This window comes from Mytilus edulis, chromosome 3, assembly GCF_963676685.1.
Source record: "Mytilus edulis chromosome 3, xbMytEdul2.2, whole genome shotgun sequence".
Taxonomy (NCBI): Eukaryota; Metazoa; Mollusca; class Bivalvia; order Mytilida; family Mytilidae; genus Mytilus; species Mytilus edulis.
Window position 1 is genome coordinate 102,868,932 of NC_092346.1, and position 22,710 is coordinate 102,891,641.

Below are 22,710 nucleotides of genomic sequence, written 5' to 3' on the forward strand. Positions count from 1 at the left end.
TATGGTAACAAAATGTTATGGAATTTGAATACGTTGGTGACATCTAATAAAAGATAAAAACTTTAGTTTGTATAACTAATATTTTCATGTCCCATCTATTTTCTGAAAGTTGCAAATCTGAAAAAAATGAACTGGTAAAAAATTCAAATCCAAAAGAATATTATTGACTATAGATTGCATTTTGATTGGATGTTTTATTTTTTAGATTAATAACTTTTTCAAAAACAGTGTGTTGCAACAGAGATATTACCGATGTTTCTTTGATCACATAGCGTGAGTATGATACTAGTCCTTGTTAATACATTGTGTAAATGATCATGCCATGATTTATCTAGTATGTTACATGTGTAGTGTGTATAAAAGTTTCATCTTTTTTATTACTGTTTGAATATTTGGAAGGAGGTAATTTAAGATGAAGCTTTCACAGATTCATTGGGTTTTTTTAAGATTTATAGTTTGCAAACTTTTTACTTGTTAAAAGACATTTGTTGCTTGTTGGTTCATAATTTGGTGTAAAATGCAGTGTAATACAATATCTATGGGGTTCTTTCAATGCATTCATTAGGCTAACAATTAAATTTTCTTATAGAGGGCATTGGTAACTGTCTCAAGCAATTAATATCATCATCTTTCTAGTTCTAGAAAGAAAGAAAAAATGTATTTGTTTAATTATTTTCATTTTAATATATTTCATATCTAATAATTCAAATTTGTATATTGATTACTTGGAAATAATATCATAATGAATTGAGTTTAACCATAGTCTTTTGTGTAATAACTGAACCTTAATTAATTCATTTTTTATCCGTATTTAGTCCAGGCAGCCCAGACTATACACTGACCTTCAGTCTGGTATTCAATGGTACAGATGAAATCCAACAAGAACTGGTTACCAATGCAATAACCAGTCAGGCAGACACTTACCCCATACAGAACAGAGACATGATGTTTATTGGAAACAACCTCGTCTACTCTGGAGGTGGATTTGATAACATTGCCATCAATATATCGGATTATCTCCTTGGACCTGTAGGACCCACACCTAGTCCAGGTGAGTAATAGCTAAAATGGATGCAAATTCTCAAATAATATTATAGCTTCAATAATTTTGAGTTTTATTGAATTTCAGACTATTGACAAACAGAAAATATTAAGGTTTAAGTATTAGATAATAAAGATGTGCCAGAAAGTTTTTGATTGAAACACAAATGACCAGAGACTTTTTGTGTTGTGTTTTAATAACCGAATTATATTTTGATTTCAGTGAAGACAGTTTATAACATGTCTTTTGTGTTGCTGAACTTTGATTACAACTCTCAGCTGGCCAATCCTAACTCAGCTCAATTCCAAATGCTGGCAAACAGATTCTGTAAAGCAGTAAGTTTTTGTACTCAAGGGATTTAGATATAATTTTGATCCACATTTTGACAAAAAAAATCAAGCTTAGCTCATATCCTCTTTTATTAATTAATAAATTTTAAGGAGCTTATTATAGTACAATTTGGTAAGGTTCAAAAATATAACTGACTTATTCATATATTTTATCTTTTGAAAATAGACTGTGTCTTTTATTAATATCAGGTTAAGTTGTCTCGTGAAGATAGGATAGATATGTCAAATATGATTTTATCTTTTTCAGTTAAATGAAACATATGGGCCAGTAACTGATGCATCAGGGAGACTGGTTCCTAGAGAATCTTTTAAAGATTATGAAAACTGTGAAGTCAAAGCATTTACGTAAGCAAAGATATTAGAAGTGCAAGAGCTGTTAATTGATTAATGTTTTGTCTTTTGTAAAGGGTTATAAAAGTCATGTGAAACATTCAAGGTAAAAGGTGAAAAAATATTGTTTGACAAAAAATTAAGTTTAATTAATGTAAGTTTTCTTTCTTATTTGGAGTTCATCAACAATGTACTAAAAGATAAATACCTAATTCATTTTTAAAGAACAGCTTGAAGTAAAGGGAGATAACTTTATGTATGATATTCATCTGCAGGAGAGATTCATCTGGAGTTGACAAGGTCAATTTCATCCTGACCTTCAGTGGTGAACAAGATTCAACCTTAGTGACCTTGATAAAGGGATTGTTGATAGAGAATGCTCCCAGAGAAACAGTCAATGGTCAAATCACACTGCATGTTGGTGGACTGTATGTGTTTGAGAGTGACTTAGCTATTGAACAGGCTACTGTGTCTGCCACAAGTCCAGGTTCAGGTTCAACCGGTCCCACTGCTACAGTTCCACAAAGTAAGTCAGCATTTTATATACATAGTGGAAAATATTCGTAGTAAAGACATGAAATCTATTTGAAAGTGAAGAGTTAGATTTCCAAGACATCTGAGATTTTCACCAATATTTATATAAACTGATGTTTCATTCAATGTTTTTTGGTTTTTTTTTTTAAATATAAGATTAAATAATAAAGGAATCAAATGAAGTAAAATCAATAGAATAAAATAAAGAAATGAGAAAAACATTTTTACAAAGTATAGATTTTAGTTCTAAATTATTGATTTAATTTGCTTTTAGTTATGCCGTTTTTATTTGTTTTGTATTTTTGTTTTGTGATTATTTGTTACTAAAACACTGCTTTATACACTTACTGTTCATACTGCAAATATAAATAGCATGTCATATTCAAAATCTGTGGAATGAATATATAATGTGTATTCTATATGAAAACTTGGGAATGGAAAACAAAATAATTCTGCATGGACAATCATGTATCAACTGATGTTTATAATTATCTGAATTATTTGAAAGGCATGACCTTATCATCCTCTTATTGCTGTAAATTGAGAAATTGTTGCATACATTTATTTATGCGGTTTTTGAAGAATGAACAAAATTGTTCTGAAGAAGAAGCTGCATACAGATATATGTATCAGTTATCAGAATGTGGGTTTCTATTATGCCAAACTCACCTAGAGGCGTTATTTCACATTTATAAAAACCTTGCAATAATTTCTGAATTTACAGTAATAGAGGCGTTTGATACCAGCACACTGCTGTTTTGCACCAATTAATATTGGAAACCATCTATAAATAAGCTGTTCCCATTATTGGTTGACTCCAGTTGGAACATTGATTACAAAATCCCAATCCTGTTAATCCCATTTAACTGAATTATTGATACAAAATAGTAAGAAGATTAGTGTTGACTTTGACGCAGTGTTTTTCTATGTTAATTGCACTGAAATGCATCTTATTGATGGGATTGTATAATACTTGACAGCTTCTCTTATTTCTAAGGACAAACTCTTTGAAAACTAAATGGATAAAAGATGATTGTAGAAATTACATCTTTTGGTGGCAGTAATTTTCTGCAAATGTTGAAATAATTGAGAGATTAAAAAAATCATAATGAGGAATGATCTGAGGCTTATACCTTGAGTGGAGATCAACATCTTAAACCCTAGTTAGTTGTTATAGCAAAAATTTATGATATGTCAACAATTCTTTACAAGAAAAGAACTTATATAAAGCACTTTTGTCCCTGTTTATTTGACACTGATTGGAATAAGAAAATTGAGTAAATCTGTAAAATATGCATTGAATTTGTTTGAAATGGTATTAAGTATATCAGGAAAAAGTTTACTTCTGAGAAAAAGATTATTTTGCTTATTTAAGGTAGCACAATACAAAGATTTTTCATCCCCAATCAGACATCTTTAAACTGATGTAATTCCACTCATCTTTCTTCAAATTTTATAAATGAGGTACCAAAAGAAAGGAGAAGGATTAATCTTTCAAATTGTGATAATTTAATTATGACATAATTATTACATAATTAATTGTAATGTAATTAGTTGCCATTCTGTGATGTCCATACTTGAATGAATTTAGCTTCTTTGTTCTTCATAGCATCCCAAAATACTTATAGATTCTTGCACAACACAGTTTGATCTCCAAAACTGTGTCTCAGATTTTTCCTATTGTATTTCATTCTCTTATAAATCTTCAATGAAGTTTGCAACATCAATTCATTAGAGACCACTAAGTTCAATTGGGTATAAAATTTGTTCTATTGATGTTTTTGGAAATCTGAGACACAGTTTTGGAGGTCAAGCTGTGTTGTACAAGAATCTATAAAATATTTTGAGATGCTATGAAAAACAAAGACGCTAAATTCATTCAAGTGTGGACATCACAATATAGCGACTAATTACATAATAATTAATTATGTAATAATTATGTCATAATGAAATTATCACAATTTGAAAGACTAATCTTTCTTCTTTCTTTTGGTACCTCATTTATAAAATATAAAGAAGGATGAAATGAATTACATCAGTTTAAAGTTGTCTGATTGGGAGTGAAAAAATCTTTGCATTGTGCTACCTTAAATGACTTTTTTAAAGAAAGTAGTAGGAAAGCTTCTCTGTTCAAGTTGATATAAATTATCTGTCCCATAAACTGAATAATTTATGTCATAGTTATCCCATTTTGATAATATAATACTTTCTTAAACTTCTCAGCATATTTATTTTCTTGTCTAGAGTAGAAAATATTTACTTCTCTTCTTAACATTTGACCTAGTTAGATTTCTCTTTACTTTATCAGACTTAATAATGCTTCCAATCTTTACTGCCATACTTTACCAATGTAAATTTTATATATTTGGATACTTCAAAATCTTCAGTAATATTTCCTTAGTTAGATTCTTCAAATTTTCAAAATCTTCTGCATTTAATCAAACTGGACTAACAACAATCAGTTACCATGGTAACGATGGATTGTGATTTTCCAGATCCCTGTTATGGACTTACTACTGAAGCATATTACATAGATCCAAACAATTGCCGTGGTTACATATACTGTTATCCTGGACTGGATCCAATAACTGGAACTTGTCCCTCTGGCACATCATTCAACATAGCAACAAAAGGATGTCAAGTTGATTCTTCTTGTACTTGAAGTATCAGGGATGTTTTACAGACTTTGTGCTCATTATTTATTTTTTATGTTGACTTGTTGAGATCTTTAATTTTTAATACTAGGAAATTTTAAATGGAGGATATACTTTTTTTTATACTATAAATGTTTGATATTTGATGTGAAAATTTTAGTTTAAAGCCATTGCAATCAACTTGTTAAGTGTAGAATATGTCTCACTGTATGTGTGTCCTGAAATTGGGAAATATAACCTTATTATAAAATAATCTTTCAAGGGCTGATAAATGAGTATTGACCTGCACAGAATATATATAATATATCTATCACATGCTTGTAAACATTTTGATTAAGAAGCACTTAATATATCAAACTAGTAAATACCTATTTCACTTTATAAAGATTTAAGCAATACTACATAGGATTAGGTGTACAGACTATTATCACACCTCACCGGACCTATATGTCTCTCAGCACTTTGCACACTAAAGTCAAATACTGAGCAGGTATTTTGTGATTACAGATCCGTGTGAAGGTGTTTCTGGTGTGGCTTACTTCAATGATCCGACTGATTGTAGAGCTTACCTGATATGTTATCCTGGAATGCCACCGTACAAACTCACCTGCTCACCTGATTATTCATTTGACTTAGGAACTTCATCTTGCAAATTTGATGTAACTTGTCCATAAACATACTGCTATTGAAATTCTTGAAAAACATATTTTTATATGGATTGTTTAAAATGTTATTGTTTGCTACATTGCAAATTCAAGATAAATTTTTTTTTTGGATCAAGAAAAATGTCAACTTATTGATTAATAGTGAAAAAATATCTTCAAAATCATATCAAATAAAAACTCATTTTATAAATGAAACATACTATATAAGTATTTTATCAGTTTATAAAGATTTATACTTCTCTACTGATAACGCTGTGATTAATTTTAATATTTTTTGGACTTTATGTGTTAATACTGTTTTAAACAAAATTTACCAAGGACTTTCCTTTTAAACTATTTCATGCAAAATTTAATGAATACATTTTTAAATGAGACAAAACAAATGCTTGACATTTCTTTCCCTAATGTGAGTCCCTCTTTTATGATGAAATCCAAAGCATATTAGGGAAAAATCTCAAAAATGGCCATAGTTAGTAGCTTTTAATTTCAGTTTTATATTTTATGCATGTGTACAGATTTATGAATATTTATTAAAATTTCTTCCACCAATTTTATTGCATATTTTTTTTATGCTCATTGAATTTGTTTTAAAGGTTTGTTACACATACTACTTACAGTATGGTAGAAGCCAATGATAGGAAATGGTTTATATATTTTACCATTGAACTTAGACCTCTCATTTGGTCCCTAGTTATACAACCATACAAGGTTAACAGTTGTATAAGTATAATAATACATGTATATGATACTGTCTCAGGTTTCTGTGTGAAAAGTTTATCTTGATGTTGGATTTTTCTGTCTGTTCACAATAGATATATTAACAGAGAAAAAATACGGGCAGTGCTTTTATGTTATATATGGTCATTTAAGGTTTGCTATGTAGACTTTTTCACTTGTTTGTTACAGCTTTTTCATACTTTTGATTGCAAGACAATTAATAAAAAGATACTTTGTGTAATGATGCCTTTGGTGACAATCTCCCATGAAAAGTAGCTCACTTTGACCTATATTTTACAATTTATTCACTTGGAGTTTTACTATGTTGCTTTGAATTATTTACTTGGATATTAGTTATAGAGGCTCCCAAAATATCAAAAGAATGATTATGATTTAAATTGATTGTCTGAAATAGTTATATGTAACTTAAAGCATATTAAATTTAAAAAACCTGTATCTGTAAAATCAATGACACTATTTGAGTCATTTATAGTTGGGGGTCTTCTTTACTTGCAGATTTATAAATTGTTTTTAAAGTTGTGTCATTTAACAAAAACAAATGTGACACCTGAGTCATGTCTTGAAAGTAAAACCTCGTTAAATGTTTGAATATAGAATCGAAATGACATAAAGCATGTATGTAACTAACCTTAATTTGATGAGGCATGATAGAACAAGTGTATGTGCATTATTGTTATTGATGTTTGCATGTAATGCTATGAGAAAACCAACAGACATTGCCGTCAGTACTAACGAAAAATAAATAAATGGCTTTCCATACAAAGGAGATGTCTGCATGTATGTCTGATTTTAATGGAGAATGACAAAAACAAAACAAGAAGAAATGCATGTTTAATTTTTTGTCAGATAAGCTTGTAAACAGCAGCATGTGTTTTGTTTGTTTGATGCAGACACAAAATCAATGAAAACAGTGATTGCTTGTGTCTAAAATTCAACATTGCATGAAAATGATGCAAGCATGAAGCAGATACCAAGGCATGGACAGTTGAGTACATGTTAAATGTTGACAGTTGCATGGATAACTCTAGATAAGCTGATGGCGACTGCATGGTACTCAGTAAGCTGATGACAGTTGCATGGATAACTCTAATCGAATGTGTGACTTATTAATGGAAAGATGTTTTTTACACTTCCAGCAGCATCATGCAAAGGAGTAAAAACTGTTGGGGAAGTTTACTTTTCGGATCCAAATAATTGTCGAGCATTTATATTTTGTTCACAAGAGACGCCAATGAGTTACTCATGCCCAGCAGCATACAAATTTGATCAAACAAAAAAGAATTGCGTTCCTGATGCAAGTTGTAAATAGTGAAAACAATGACGAAATACTGTGCCATAGGCTTGCCAGAGGATAATGACGGCGTATATTATTGTTTTATGCATATTCTCAGATTATATGGACCATCTGGACACCACTAAATTATAGAAATTGTCAAATAAATGTCGAAGATAGAAACAGGTCAATTGATTATTTTCATAATGCAACTTCAATGAAAAGACACTATAATATGAGCTGCGTTTGATAGAAATCGACCTTATGCAAGTTCATGTACACAGATACATGTATGAGGCTTTGTTCAATTTTGGAATAATTAAGATATAAAAGATGCATTTGGGTCCGTTTTGAAGGGTTGTCTTCTTATGAAAACATACTTTTGGAACAATAACAGACTTTCCATAGAAGTTATTTCAACACAAAATAGGTTAACAGAGGTATTGATTTTCATTTGCATACGGTCGATTACTGTCCGATGCAGCTCATATACTTTTTGCAAAAATAAAAGAGTTTTGAAAATGTTTGTTGACAGAGAATTAGCAGTAAGAAAACAAACAAAAACAACAAAAGAAACATGGGACATAGAAAAGGATGTTTCATGCCTTAGAGATTTGTACTTATTCTCAGATTCTTAAATTACCATTTGAAGGTCAAGCAGTTAAAGAAACTTAAAAAAGGACTTCTTTTGACTTTTAGGAGAATTTAATATTGCTGAATACTGTTGTTTAACTAATTATCCATTTCAGCATTTTCTAAATACAATGCAAATAAAGTTAATTATATACAAACCAGTTGTGACTTTATTTATTTTAATGTCTTGTAGTGCACATAGAATAATTTGTATTTTATCTTCTCTTTCTGTATTTGCTAGTAATACATTATTGTCAACTCTACTCACTGTACCTGCTGTTACCACTTGCAAATGAACTTAGAAGGCAATACATATTTTGTCAACTCATATACAGATTTTTTTTGTCTAGAATTATTGAGTCAAATAGTTGGCAAGAAACCCACTTTGACACATGACAGAATGTAGAAACAGTACATGTGTTGGAGGCAATATCCCATTATATTTAATTAAAACCTTCAACTAAATCTCAACACATGATCTACAATGATGAACTCACATGATACATAGCATAGAAACAACTGACAGGTGTTTATGACAACAACATTTATAATTATAACAAATTTTTATACGACCGCAACATTTTGAGGGGAAAACAGGGGTTTCCTCGTTAATAGACAATTTAAAAGCAGTGTACACTGCTTTTAAATTATCTATCTAAGACTTTGATGATGTATTTTAATGGGTAATTATGGTTGCAAACTCCATTGAAATTTTTGAAGAGATTATTCCACTTGCTCATATTACAAATGGTATCATCAGCTCATAAGTCAGTGAACTAAGATTTCAACTCTCACAGGCAACGTTGACATAAAGGTTGCTTTTGGTCACATATCTTCTCACAAAGACAAGTATTTATACAATCTTGGCATTCATGTTTTGGATTAGAACATTCCTGATGAAATTGCTTCTGACGGACTATTTATTCTCAGGAAAAGTTGTCTTCAATTGTTCTGCACTGTTCTATTTGGTCTTTTATAGTGAAATAGCATCAGTTGTATTCAGATATTTATGTATCCTTTGTTTTTAAAATTTGAAGCTATTAAAAGTACTCTTATTCAGGCAAATTTCGGAAACTGCCAAATTTATAAAGGATGTACACTTTTGAGGAGCCAAAAATTTATAGAATTAACCAGATTTTTGGATTTATATGACTGTAAAAAAAAATCTTTTTTGCTACAGCCATTTGAAAGTACTCAATTTGAAGATTTTCTTATTTTTAATAATTTTTTACCAATTTTGGGCTATTTTCATATAAATAATCATAGTTTCACAATTAAACTTTTTTCATACTTTCAACAAAGATGGAATAAACCAATCTTAATAAGTTTAACTTGAATAAAACTATAGTTAAGTGTTTATATAAGAAAGTTGCTTTTTCATGTCAAATAACCATGCTGTCAATTGTGTCAATTTTTTTTTTTAGAACAAAAAGCATATTATTTCAACTTTTCTGTTATGCATGATAGAATTTGAAAAGAAGAAAAAATGATATGGCAGGACATGTTTTTAGTAAAATCATTTCTTGTACCCCTCACTCATTTTCTTAACGTTTAAGCTGATGGGATGGACTTGATTTGAAACAAAATTAAAAATTTTATTACTCAAAAACTGCTTATTGTAAATACACTATTCAATGTGTGCATTTCTTATTATAATCATATATGCATTGGAACATATGTTATTTAACCATTCCCTTTTTACGATCAGTCATCAGATGCAGTTTGTTTTAAATAAGGTCTGTTCCTGAACTACTTTCTGTGATAGATCAGCATTAATTAATACTCTGATTTGTTGTTACAAATGTATTTCCAACCTTACACCAGTTCTTAACAACATATACTGGGAGTTGACAGGGGGTATAGAAATATGATCATCTATCCTGCAGTAAAGCCCTTGCTGTAAAGGGGCATCTGTTTGACTGTGCAGGATTGTTACCCTGTCAAAGTATATTAGTAGTAGTATTATCATTATTAGTGAGATCACCCTCAGTTTTTGGTGGGGTTCGTGTTGCTTAGTCTTTAGTTTTTTATGTTGTGTCATTTGAACTATTATTTGTCTGTTTGTCTTTTTCATTTTTAGCCATGGTGTTGTCAGTTTATTTTCGATCTTTGAGTTTGAATGTCCTCTGGTATCTTTCACCCCTCTTTTATCTTGTCAATATATATTTATTGTACCCAACAAAAGATCACTTGGACATTTTCTTATAAACAATGCCGTAGTATCTATAACTGATGGAAAACATATTCTATACTCTTCATTCTGTAAAGAACAAAAAACTGTAAATGTTGTACCAGTTGACATTTTACAGAATTTGTTTTCCTCTTTGGAACGTATGTTATAGTTCTGTCTTATTAACCACACTGTTCTTTCAAAACTATATTGTCGGTTGACACCTATTCTAAACATCTTATCTAGACATACTTTTCGAACTCATGTATTCATGATTTAGCTTTTAAATAGGGCAGTTTATTGCTATTTTGTGCATTTTTCCTTTGATCTTTTTTTGTGATAATTTTTTATATCATGCTACTCGATTGAGATGGAAAATTATCGCTAGAATCTAAGGCGTTTCTAATGAAATTGACATGAAATTGACAACGTCGTCATAGGTAAAATAGCGATAAACAGATTGTCTTTGGTCATCTCTACTCGATTGGTTTTTTTTTTCGTTTTCTCCGTACCGGCTCAAGCGAGAAAATCAATCTCGTTGAGATGATAAACGATAATCTATAAATATCTGAAAAGTATATACAGATGGTTTGACAATATTTGTGATATGAGATTATTGTAAGAATATGAGAAGGTTTCATTTTGTCATGACGTCAATTTCAGAGTATCTCAACCTTTGGTATCATTTGCGTAACACTTCAGAGTATCCATCCCTTTACAATATTTCCATTGGTTTTGAAATGAAGTGCTATATCATAAGATTATTTTTAGAAAGACTCCTATACCATATACTATAATGAATTCTTGGATATCAGCTGAGATAATTCTTTGTATACTTATCTATAATGTAAAGATAAATGTATTTGCCTTAGAAATAATTGGCTAGTTATACTTGTCTAGAAATCTTAATGACATATATTTACCACTACACTAGTATGCATATATTTGTGTCTACCAGTTTGCTTTTAAAAAGAAGATAGTCGGAAAATATATTAGTTAAATAATTATTTATCAGAGGCTCTTTTCAAAATATGCAATCGTAGTTATAATGATATGTTTATGACTAAATTGATTAAATTTATTCTGAATAGATATTCTATTCAATCGTTTCAGGTAATAATTGTACCACTATTATTTTTTAGATAGATATTAGTGTATAACGGTAATATTTGATCTTATCAGGGAAAGTTCTGTAACATTGCTTTCATCGTGTAAGTTCTTCAAAACTTTCAGAAGTACAACTATTTCTTTTGGTGATTTATCAGTTTATTGACACTTCTTCTGTACGCCTCGAAAGTATCACAAGCCAAATTGTTAGCTAGTATAGGGTGACGTGAAATGTCTTGATTTGCTCTTTTCGTAAATTATTTTTTTGTTCAGTGATTTATTTGAAACAGTAGGATTAATTTCCAGTTGTAACACTCTTCTGTTGCTTTCCAGCTGGTTTGATTTGAGCGCCACTGGTGGATTTTATATAAACAAACGTCTGGCGTATCAAATTATGAACCCAGTGAACTGCTTGGAAACAAATAATTTAAAATTATTAACGCAGATTAAATAAAAATGCTTGAACTAATAGTTTGCAATTATTATTATTAAATCTTTCTACGAGTAACTATTTTTAAGATTATCAAAATAGTATCAGTATATTGCTACACTGCGCTGTTTGTTAGTGGTGTATGTGATTGTTGAATTACCTAATGAGTGAGAAAAGAAAAATTCAATACTTCATTAATAAATGAAAATAAGACTCGGAAACGAAATGTAGGGTCCACTGATATTGAAAGGAAAGCTGATTAACCCAGAAGCTCTTGTTGTTAGGTTTATTCTGAATAAAATACAAGAAATTATGTAATCTTGATACATTTGGGTGATATTAGGTTAGGAAAATTACTTCCATTCCATGGGGGATAAATTTATCTTTTAACATGACGTGGTACTTCCTATAAATCAAGTTATGTAATCTTATATCCTGTTGAAAAATATTGTCACAAATCGATTTAAAATGTGGTGCATAAGCAATATGTTTTACCATTTTAACAAGAATTTTATTTGATATAATGTACCTCTCGTACATCATGCAACCCACGTTCATTTTCAAACCGCATACTATTGACAATGTCACCTTGATAATAAGAAAATAACTCAATTAAATAATGTGGCATGCCGTTGGAAATATCCCACTGAATGTGTCAAAGCTCGAACCATGCTGTATTGTTATCAGAAATGCAGAATTTTCTTTTATTTGAAAGATATGCAAATGACCGTCGTATAGTACTGATGCCCTCTGATAAAATGAAGATAACATACGTAAGGCGGGATGAGTGAGACCAGATAAGTACACCGTGGACTGATGTAGAAAGAGAATAAATTAGGCTTCTTCATAAACAATGAAATTTTACTTAGGGACCAAATTAATTAACCAGAAGAGGACTAAACATGGAAGTATTGTAAACTACGGAAGGCTGGTCTTTTAAATATTTGAAGGCAAAGCAGAGAAGGATAAACCGTCCCGTTAAAATCTAGGTTAAAATAGATGATGTTTTCTTACTTCAAATTGTCAAGCTTTAGAGTTATCCATTTGATACAGAAATTTCCGTTTTGAATTTTCCTTAGTTCAGTATTTTCGTTATTTTACTATCTCTTTTTACTATATATAAAATTAAGGGAACAGTAGTTTACTGGTGTTCAATCTCATAGTTCGAGTAAAAAGAGACAACCAAGGAACCAATTATTAAACAAAAAAAACAGAGGTCGGGTGTGTCGAGAGACAGGGTATAGGCGTTTTCTTTGTTTATCACTGGTAATGTAAATTTACTATGGCACAATCAAAATAGGACAAAGTTAGTTAAATTGCAGATCACATTTTTTTACTGTTAACTAAAGATCTTAGACCTCCGAAAACATTTAACTATGAAAGATGGGCAGAAGCCGAAAACATTTAACTATGAAAGATGGGCAGAAGCTGTATTTATTTACGTATGTATGTTGATCAAACAATATTCAACATTAATGAGAACGAGAGCGTAGGACATAGGTATGATGAACGCAGTATACATAATTGTTAAGTCTGTAAAATTCGTATTGCAAAAGAGTTTTTAGTAGGTAACAAAAAATGAAACATATTGTAGGCCTTTAAGGTCCGTAGTTTACACACTATACATAATTGTTAAAGGAAGGATTTAATTCTTCAAGACGTGTTCATAATGATACAATATAACACCATTCTCACCTAAATAGTATTTTAGAATAAAGCCAAATAAACAGAAATGCAAACACTAACATATATATTTGCATGTAATCATATCGGGTATATCAAGAAAGATATTCAAAAAGGCGAAATACAAAAAAGTAAGATCACAAAAAACTCCCGAGGAAATTTCAAAACGGAAAGTCCCTAATCAAATGGCAAAATCATTTCACTACAAAGTGTCATATATTAAATAACAGGAAAACAAATCTGGGAGAAAAATGACTTGTGACATGTAGTACAATGTTAATAATAGTCAGTGTTGACAGAAACCAATATATTTTAATCAGTATGCTCCAATATAGATGTTCTTGTGATAAACAGCATTTATAATTGAAACTCAATTTTAATGCTGTTTATTTTAAGGCATATCCAGAATGTTCGTCTAACCTTGACCATTTTTTATACTTCTGTGATCCTGGTTTAAAAATTTATTTAGTTTGTACGACATGACTATGACTTTTTGGTATATGGATTCTTTTGAAACGATATTATTCTTACATAATGTAATCCGAAGATTTCACGATAAAGAATTGTCTTCAAATTTGCAATTGTAAAGCATACGCATGTATGTTGAAAGTAAAACACTTCTACAACATCGCCGGTCCGTGACTGATTTGAAATAGAACGTCAATATTATTACAGTTAAAGTATTCGCATTGTCATCTGATGACGTCACACAGTAAAGCTGGTAATTATGACGAGTGCATTTGCATTCAGAAAATAGTTTGAACAAAGAAATTGAAAAATAGTAAATGGTTATTACGACAAAGAAAGTATTTGAAAATTGAATTAAAGACAAAACTATTCAACAGTACTGATTGTTAGCAATTAATGAGCAATTAATCACTACAAAACACATAACTTGTTGGAGGCAAGTACTGTTCCATAGAGCAATAACACGTCACATAGTTTGTTATACACTCATACAAACAACTCAAATTACTTAGTTTAACAATATACATTCAACAAATTGAAAAAATTAATTCCTAAGACCACAATCAAAACCCACAAGTCGGCTTAAGACGGACAATGTCTTGACAAAAAGGGAAAGAACAGACAATCAAAAGTCCACAATTGAGTTGCATAAACTCCAAAAGCAACAGTTGAACCGAATGACATATTTGTGTCCCATTCACAGTTATAGCTACATAATACTATAAGGTTTGAGTTAAGCCTGGAATAAATAATGCCATGGTATACGATGCCTATATGATCAGGAATTGTGACATAATAAGCTTCTAGCAGGCATACACTACGGCCGTACGATCTATAACTTATTCTTGTTTGCTTGTTGCACATTATGTCTTCATTATGAACTATGAATAATATTATATAATGTGTTATAGTGATTATAATAGATAGAAACTACTCGTCAATGATACCAGACTAACAATTGTGTACATCAGGCTCACGTTTCGTTTACAATTACTCTTCAGTAACGCTCAAATAAAAAAAAGTTGATGGGCCTAATAAAGTAAGAAGTTGAAACGCGTTCGTTGTCAATACAATGAGATTGAATGAGACTGTCTTACAAGTGAGAGGTTCAGCTGTCTAAAAAACCAGGTTTAATCCACCATTTTCTACATAATAAAATGCCTGTTACAAGTGTTGAATATGGCAGCTATAATTTCGGATATTGCAAGTCACAGACTTTTCAAGCAAGTCCGCATTGGAAAAGATGAAAAAGGGGAAAGATATTTCCTTAATATTTAATTTGCCAACAAAGATCTCGATGGCGTCAACTTAGGCAATATCCTTCATCATAAATTGTTCAATCAAAAATACCTCCTTATTTCAAAGACCAGTCTGTACCAATCATTTCTTATACCTATACCAAACCTATTGCAACTAAAATTTTCAATTACAAACACGTTTTCCAGGATCTCAGTATTGACGACTTCAAGTCTAAACCTCCTGATTGCACTTGTGCTAGTTTCCAATTCACATATAATTCGGCTGGCCACGTTATTACCGGTGACCTCAACATTGTTAATAACACTTCCCTACGAGATGTGTTCTCGAGTGGTCCGAAATATCGTGAGCCTAAATCCATCAATTGGAAATACAACTTTAATATTTTGATGGATTCAGTCGAGGATTATGCCAGGCAATGGGCTAAGCTAAGACGTAGACACTATTTACGAATGGATTAAGGCAGTGAGGTACCTGTTGATACAAATCAGAATTAAGAAACTAAATGGATCTATCAATGCCTATGCTTTGTAAATCTTTAAAGACCCAAATGTTGCAAAACACTTATCCTACCTTCATGACAAATATGTTGTTGTCCCCGCAGATAAAGCCCCAAACAACATCGTTTTTGTGTGTAAAACTCATTACATTAACTGCTTGATAAACGAATTAGGTACTGACAATTCACTTGGAAACTCAACATATACCCACACGACACTTACCAAAGAGGAAATCCTGGATAATCATAGGTCTGTTCTATGTTCCTTTGGAGTTTCAACCAAAGATGAAGAACTGGATCTTCAATCACTTTATTGGATACCTAAACTTCATAAGTGTCCTTACAAACAACGGTATATTGCTGGGTCTTCCAAGTGTTCCACGAAACCTCTTTCTTAATTGTTAACATCTATTTTATCAGCAATAAAAGAAGGGCTTCAAAGTTATTGCGAAACTGCCTATTCTAGAGGTGGCGTGAATAAGATGTGGATACTTAATAATTCCTACGATCTTTTAGAGTACATACAATCTGACTCTCTTTCATCTTGTAATAGTATTAAAACATTTGACTTTTCTACTCTTTACACAAGTATTCCACATTCCAAACTAAAAGACAAATTGAATGAGTTGGTATTGCTTTGTTTCATAAAAAAGAATGGCCAACGTAGATATCTTGTCTTAGGGAGGGATAAATCCTACTTTGTAAAGGATCACTCTGATTCTAACAAAAAATTCTCTGAAACTGACATTATCAAGATGCTTGATTTCTTGATTGACAACATATTTGTTACGTTCGGAGGACGTGTTTTTCAACAGACTCGGCATTCCAATTGGGAACAAATTGTGCCCCTCTTCTTGCCAACTTGTTTCTCTATTATTATGAGGTTGACTTCATACAGGAACTTCTTAGGAAGAAAGAAAAGAAGTTAGCGATATCCTTTAACTCTACTTTCCGCTATATAGATGATGTTCTACATCTTACATCTAGAAATTAACAATGAGGGTCGGTTGAAAACAAAACTTTACGACAAAAGAGATGAATTCAGCTTTCCAATTGTGAACTTTCCATTTCCAAGTAGCAACATTCCAGCAGCACCTGCATACGGTGTATGTATCTCCCAATTGATACAATATTCCCGGGCTTGCATTTTCTATCATGATTTATTAATAGAGGGCTGCTGCTCACAAGGAAGCTATTAAACCAAGAGTTCCAAATGGTGAAGTTGAAATCATCACTTCGTAAATTTTACGGACACCATCACGAGTAGGTAGACCGTTATGGAATAACCGTTTCACAAATGATATCGGATATGTTCCTTACGTCGTAACAACAATCTCCTTTCCTTTCATGAATGTGACCTTCCGAATTAGACTATTAACCGGATTTGTATTCACATAAGCAACACGACGGGTGCCACATGTTGAGCAAGATTTGCCCACCCTTCCGGAGCACATGAGATCACCACTATGTTTTGGTGGGGTTCGTGTTGTTTATTCTTTAGTTTTCTATGTTGTGTCATGTGTACTATTGTTTGTCTGTTTGTCTTTTTCATTTTTAGCCATGGCGTTGTCAATTTATTTTCGATTTATGAGTTTGACTGTCCCTCTGATATCTTTCGTCCCTCTTTTGTTGTCCATTAGTTTGATAACAACTCTCATATTCCTGACTTGGTACAGTCTTATGTAGAAAATGATGGATTGAACCTGGTTTTATAGCTAGTTAAACCTCTCACTTGTATGACAGTCGCATCAAATTCCATTTTATTGACAACGATGCGTGAACAAAACAAACAAACATGTTAGGTAAAAATGTCAATTAGTTATCAAAGGTACCAGGCTATAACAATTAAATACGCCAGACGCTCGTTTCGACTACATAAGACTCATCACTGACGCTTACATCAAAATATTTATAAAGCCAAGCAAGTACAAAGTTGAAGAGCATTGAGGACCCAAAATCCAAAACTTTGTGCCAAATAAGTGCAAATAGTTATCAAAAGTACCAGGATTATAATTTTATGCAAAAACCGGGGTGATAAGTGTACTAAACTAAAATGGATCTTATTGATACATTGGCTTTTTTCATCAAGTATTTGAATTTAATGTTCTTAATTTTAGGTCGTAAACAGTTTGTATTTATCAGTAAAAGCGACTTATGTTACGGGAAAATTTAGACTTTCAGTTAAAAACCAGTTTTTTACTCACCTGGCCCACAGGTTCAAGTGAGCTTTTTCCATCACTTGGCGTCCATCGCCCGTCGTCGTTAACTTTTACAAAAATCTTCTCCTCTGAAACTACTGGACCAAATTTAACCAAACTTGGCCACAATCATTACTAGGGTATCTAGTTTAAAAAATGTGTCCGGTGACCCGGCCAACCAACCAAGATGGCCGCCATGGCTAAAAATAGAACATAGGGATAAAATGTAGATTTTGGATTATGACTCTGAAACCAAAGCATTTAGAGCAAATCTGACAGGCATGAAATTGTTTATCAGGTCAAGATTTATCTGCCCTGGAATTTTCAAATGAATCGGACAACCGGTTGTTGGGTTGCTGCCCCTGAACTAGTCATTTTAAGAAAATTTTGCCGGTTTTGGTTATTATCTTGAATATTATTATAGATAGAGATAAACTGTAAACAGCAATAATGTTCAGCAAAGTAAGATCTACAAATAATTCAACATGACCAAAATGGTCAGTTGACCCCTTAAGGAGTAATTGCCCTTTATAGTCATTTTTTACCAATTTTTCGTAAATTTTTGTAATGTTTTACAAAAATCTTCTCCTGAAACTATTGGGCCAAATTTAACCAAACTTAGCCACAATCATTATAAGGGTAACTAGTATAAACAAATGTGTGCAGTGACCCAGCAAACCAAGCAAGATGGCCGCCATGGCTAAAAATAGAACATAGGGGTAAAATGTAGATTTTGGCTTATAACTCTGAAACCAAAGCATTTAAAGCAAATCTGACAAGAGGTTGAATTGTTTATCAAGTCAATATCTATCTGCCCTGAAATTTTCAGATGAATTGGACAACTGTTTGTTGACATGTTTAGTATAGTATGATCTTCAAACACATCAACATCCCCAAAACATAATTTTGTCATGAATCCATCTGTGTCCTTTGTTTAATATGCACATAGACCAAGGTGAGCGACACAGACTCTTTAGAGCCACAAGTTTTTCAAACGAATTATTTAGTACTCCAGCCTGTGTTATAGGTTTTTGTTTAGGTAGTTGATATAAGATGAGCTCATTTATTAACATTTACATGAAGTATACAACCACTGGATTGAGGCAACAGTGGGTGATCCTTTCGTCCCCGAGGATATAATCAACCCGGTGGTCAGTACCTATTATTTGAAATACTGCGGTGTTTCTACCTCTAGGTGTAACAAGTTGTGGAATTGTCGGTTTATAATGCTCCCCAACTTCGTATTTTATTGGTCCTCAGCGATGAGTCTTTTGTAGACAAAACGTGCGTCCAGCACACCCAATTATAAGCCTGTTATCGTTGATAGCGTTTTGCTTCCTATAAATTTAACTGATACATAACATAGAGGGTTGATACAGCAGACACTGTTTTGCGTAAAATTAAATCAAGAAAAGAAAGTAAACAGCTTACAACTTACAGGGAGGGTCGAGTGCTCTCAAAAATGTTTAACTTATCTGTCCAGCTTTTTAAAATAGAGAATAAATACCCGTAGTACCTGAACATTAACATCAACAAATGTAATAAAAATAACATACTACCTTTTAAACGATGCTTTTTTCTAACCTTCTATTTTTTCGTTTTATAGCCTTTCCAACAGAGCCAGTCACTACAACAACGTCAGCGCCTACGGATCCTTGCAAGCCTGATAAACACAACGAGTATTTTGCTGTTCCTGGAGATTGTAATAGTTTCTATGTATGTTCTTTTGGGACAACATACAAATTTAGATGTGCTGGTACAACGGTTTTCTATGCACTGAAGAATGCATGTGATATAAACGATGGAACTATACAGTGCTAGAAACAAAACTATAGCATTATAGTACTCTAAAGTGCACGTGATAAGATTTGCATTTCAGTACTATACTGTGCTAGAAATGATAATATACCACTGTAGTGTCTATCTAAAGTACGTCTACAACTGTGATGAATTCTTTCTAAACCAGTGTTTGTCAATTGAAGTAAAACCTTGCTTTTATTTATTCAATAGTTAGTCCAAATGGGTTTTTTTTTTATAAAATATACACGGAGAATATTTTATATTTTTTTGAGCAGGGGTCCGTTTTTATCATTTATTATTTTCCAATAAGGATCATCAATTGGCACCTCATTAACATATATCAATTACAGATATGGTTATCAGTCAATTACACTATAGTTTATAACAAATTAAAGGTGCGAAGATGGACGATACAATTCACAATAGCCAAAATTTCAAATAATGTTCATATTTATCATGTTTGTTTTGTAATTGATTATTAAAAAAACGGGAAACTTATATGACATTGAAAAGACATCTTTAATGTCATCAAACCAATATGATGTTATCTGTCAAGAGTGGATCCAGGGTTCGTGGAACATTCATTGATATTATCAGTGTACAGCATCTTTAGAAATATGACATCTACAAAACTTAAGGATATATTTATAAATATTTTTATAGATATCTTTGGACCTATTTTTATGGCAGTAACATATACATCAACTGTATGAATGATATATATTTGTAAAGTTTTATGTATCATAAATTTTAGTTGTTTAAAGATATTGCATATACAATATTTCTATTTATTTTAGTGTTATATTTCATTACTTTATGTACATTTTTAAATGATGAAGTGCCAGTTTTGCATAATAAATATTTTTTGTAGAAAATTATTTTGTTGTTGATTTATAGTAATTTTTCAGATTTCTCGTTGTGTCAACCTCGCATTATCAGGTAAATTATGAAACAACGTTTGTGTCTGCCTCATCAAAATTAAGGAGCTGGTGACTTCGACGTCAACAATTAGTTTATGGAGAATTAATATTGCTAAGACCCTATGATTATAGAGTCGATTTCATAAAAATACTTACATTTAAAGTTAACCGTAAATGTACCGAATTTTTCATAAACAGACTTTCTATGAAACCGACTACAGGTACTAAGTTTCGTTAAAATTGGCGGATTTAATTCTTATTTTCATTGGCATTATTCGGCCCTGCACCTTCAGCCGAGACTCATTGACCTTGATTTTGTTACTAATGTAAAAATGTGGTATATATAGGCAACAGTAGTATTCTGTTGTTCAATAGTTATAAATTGATTAAGCGAAAATAAATCCAGGTCACAAACCAAAACCGACAGAAACACGTCAACTATAAGAGGAAATCAACAGGAAACAGAAACACTGAAATGATAAAAAAAAAAAAAAGACAAACTCTAACATACATAGAAACGGACATAATCCTGACTTTGTATTGGACATTTTAAAAATAAAAAAGGTGTGTTAAACCTTGTTTTATTGCTATCCAAACCTACCGCTTATATGGCAATGTTCAAAATGCCGCTAAAATGACTACATTACATGACAGATATTCAGTACAAATAAACGCAGAACACTCAGGACAGTTAAATACAGTCGGCCTTCAATAATGAGAAAACCTATACCTTATAGTTGGCAATAAAAAGTCTTGACATAAAAAAATATGCAACAATTCAATTGAGAACACTCACTGCCTTATTTAAAACTAATCAATTACGAATAGCAAATATAACAAATATGAACCAATGACAACATCTGAACTACAGGCACATAAAGAATAAAATACATATCATACCAAAAAATTAAGGTGGTCAATAAATGTGTCAAAAAGAAAATAACAAAAATACCGAACTTCAAGGAAAATTCAAAACAGAAAGTCCCTAACATATGGAAAAATTAAAAGGTCAAACACATTAAACGAATGGATAACAACTGACTTGTAACAGGCATTTCCTCGTGTAGAAAATAGTTTATTAAACCTGGTATTATAGCTGTGTGACAGTCGAGTAAACTTCCATTATATTGGCAACAATGCGTAAACAAAACAAACAGACAAAATAGATAAAATGTCAAAATTAGGTTACAGCAGTCAACATTGTATTATAATTGTAATCTAAATAAAAAGTAAGAAAAATCAAAATAGCATAATGATTTGAATTTGCAATGTGATTAGGGACTTTCTGATTGAATTTTCCTCGGAGTTCAGTATTTTTGTGATTTTACTTTTTTCTAAAGACAAAGGACGAAAGCAAAAAATAAAAGTCAATAACATATTAGTAGATGTATAAATACCGAGCAATGCCAAAAGGATATTCACGAAATTGGACAAAACAGTAAAGGTTAATAATATACAAAGACAAACAAATGAACACGAAAAAACATGATTAAGAATATTTATCTACAAGGTCTTGGTTCATCCGATGAACGGTTTTATGAAAAAGGACTAGACGTTCTTTGACATAACCTTGGTTAATCAACTTTCTGCCTAGACACTAGTAACGTTTTATTAAGTCTGAGTACCAGCTGCAAGCTCTTGAATACCGAATGATTTTAGGAATGTATATCCCATAAAAGATAATATTTTTATGTACATTTAGATATAGAATACATAGGCGGATCCAGGGGGGGGGGCTGGGAGGCCTGGCCCCCCCTTTCGTAGGAAAAATTTGGTTGATTATATAGGGAATCATTGAAGCATGACTGGAGCGCCCCCCCCCCCCTTAGGTCAGTCAGCCCCCCCCCCCCCCCCTTTAGGAAAAGTTCTGGATCCGCCACTGGAATAACATGGTCGATAGACCCCTTTATACATTAGTTGAAATTGGGCTAGGTTTCAGTAACTACGAAGACTCTTAGT

At 31.8% G+C, this 22,710-nt stretch overlaps 1 protein-coding gene across 2 annotated transcripts in view; it reads left to right on the forward strand.

Moving 5' to 3' along the window:
- The window catches only part of LOC139518052 (protein eyes shut homolog), a 114,318-nt gene extending 93,612 nt beyond the window's left edge, over window positions 1-20,706 (forward strand). The window contains exons 92-97 of one of the 2 annotated variants that reach the window (XM_071309702.1): window positions 206-273; window positions 816-1,051; window positions 1,265-1,377; window positions 1,640-1,737; window positions 1,998-2,248; window positions 5,418-6,124. In XM_071309702.1, coding sequence (XP_071165803.1) covers window positions 206-273; window positions 816-1,051; window positions 1,265-1,377; window positions 1,640-1,737; window positions 1,998-2,248; window positions 5,418-5,584 — 933 coding nt within the window. In that variant the 3' untranslated portion in view covers window positions 5,585-6,124. Of the gene's footprint in view, window positions 1-205; window positions 274-815; window positions 1,052-1,264; window positions 1,378-1,639; window positions 1,738-1,997; window positions 2,249-5,417; window positions 6,125-19,637 lie in introns of those variants that run through there. The other variant, XM_071309703.1, reaches the window with a different exon arrangement.
- Window positions 20,707-22,710: the final 2,004 nt, after the last annotated feature.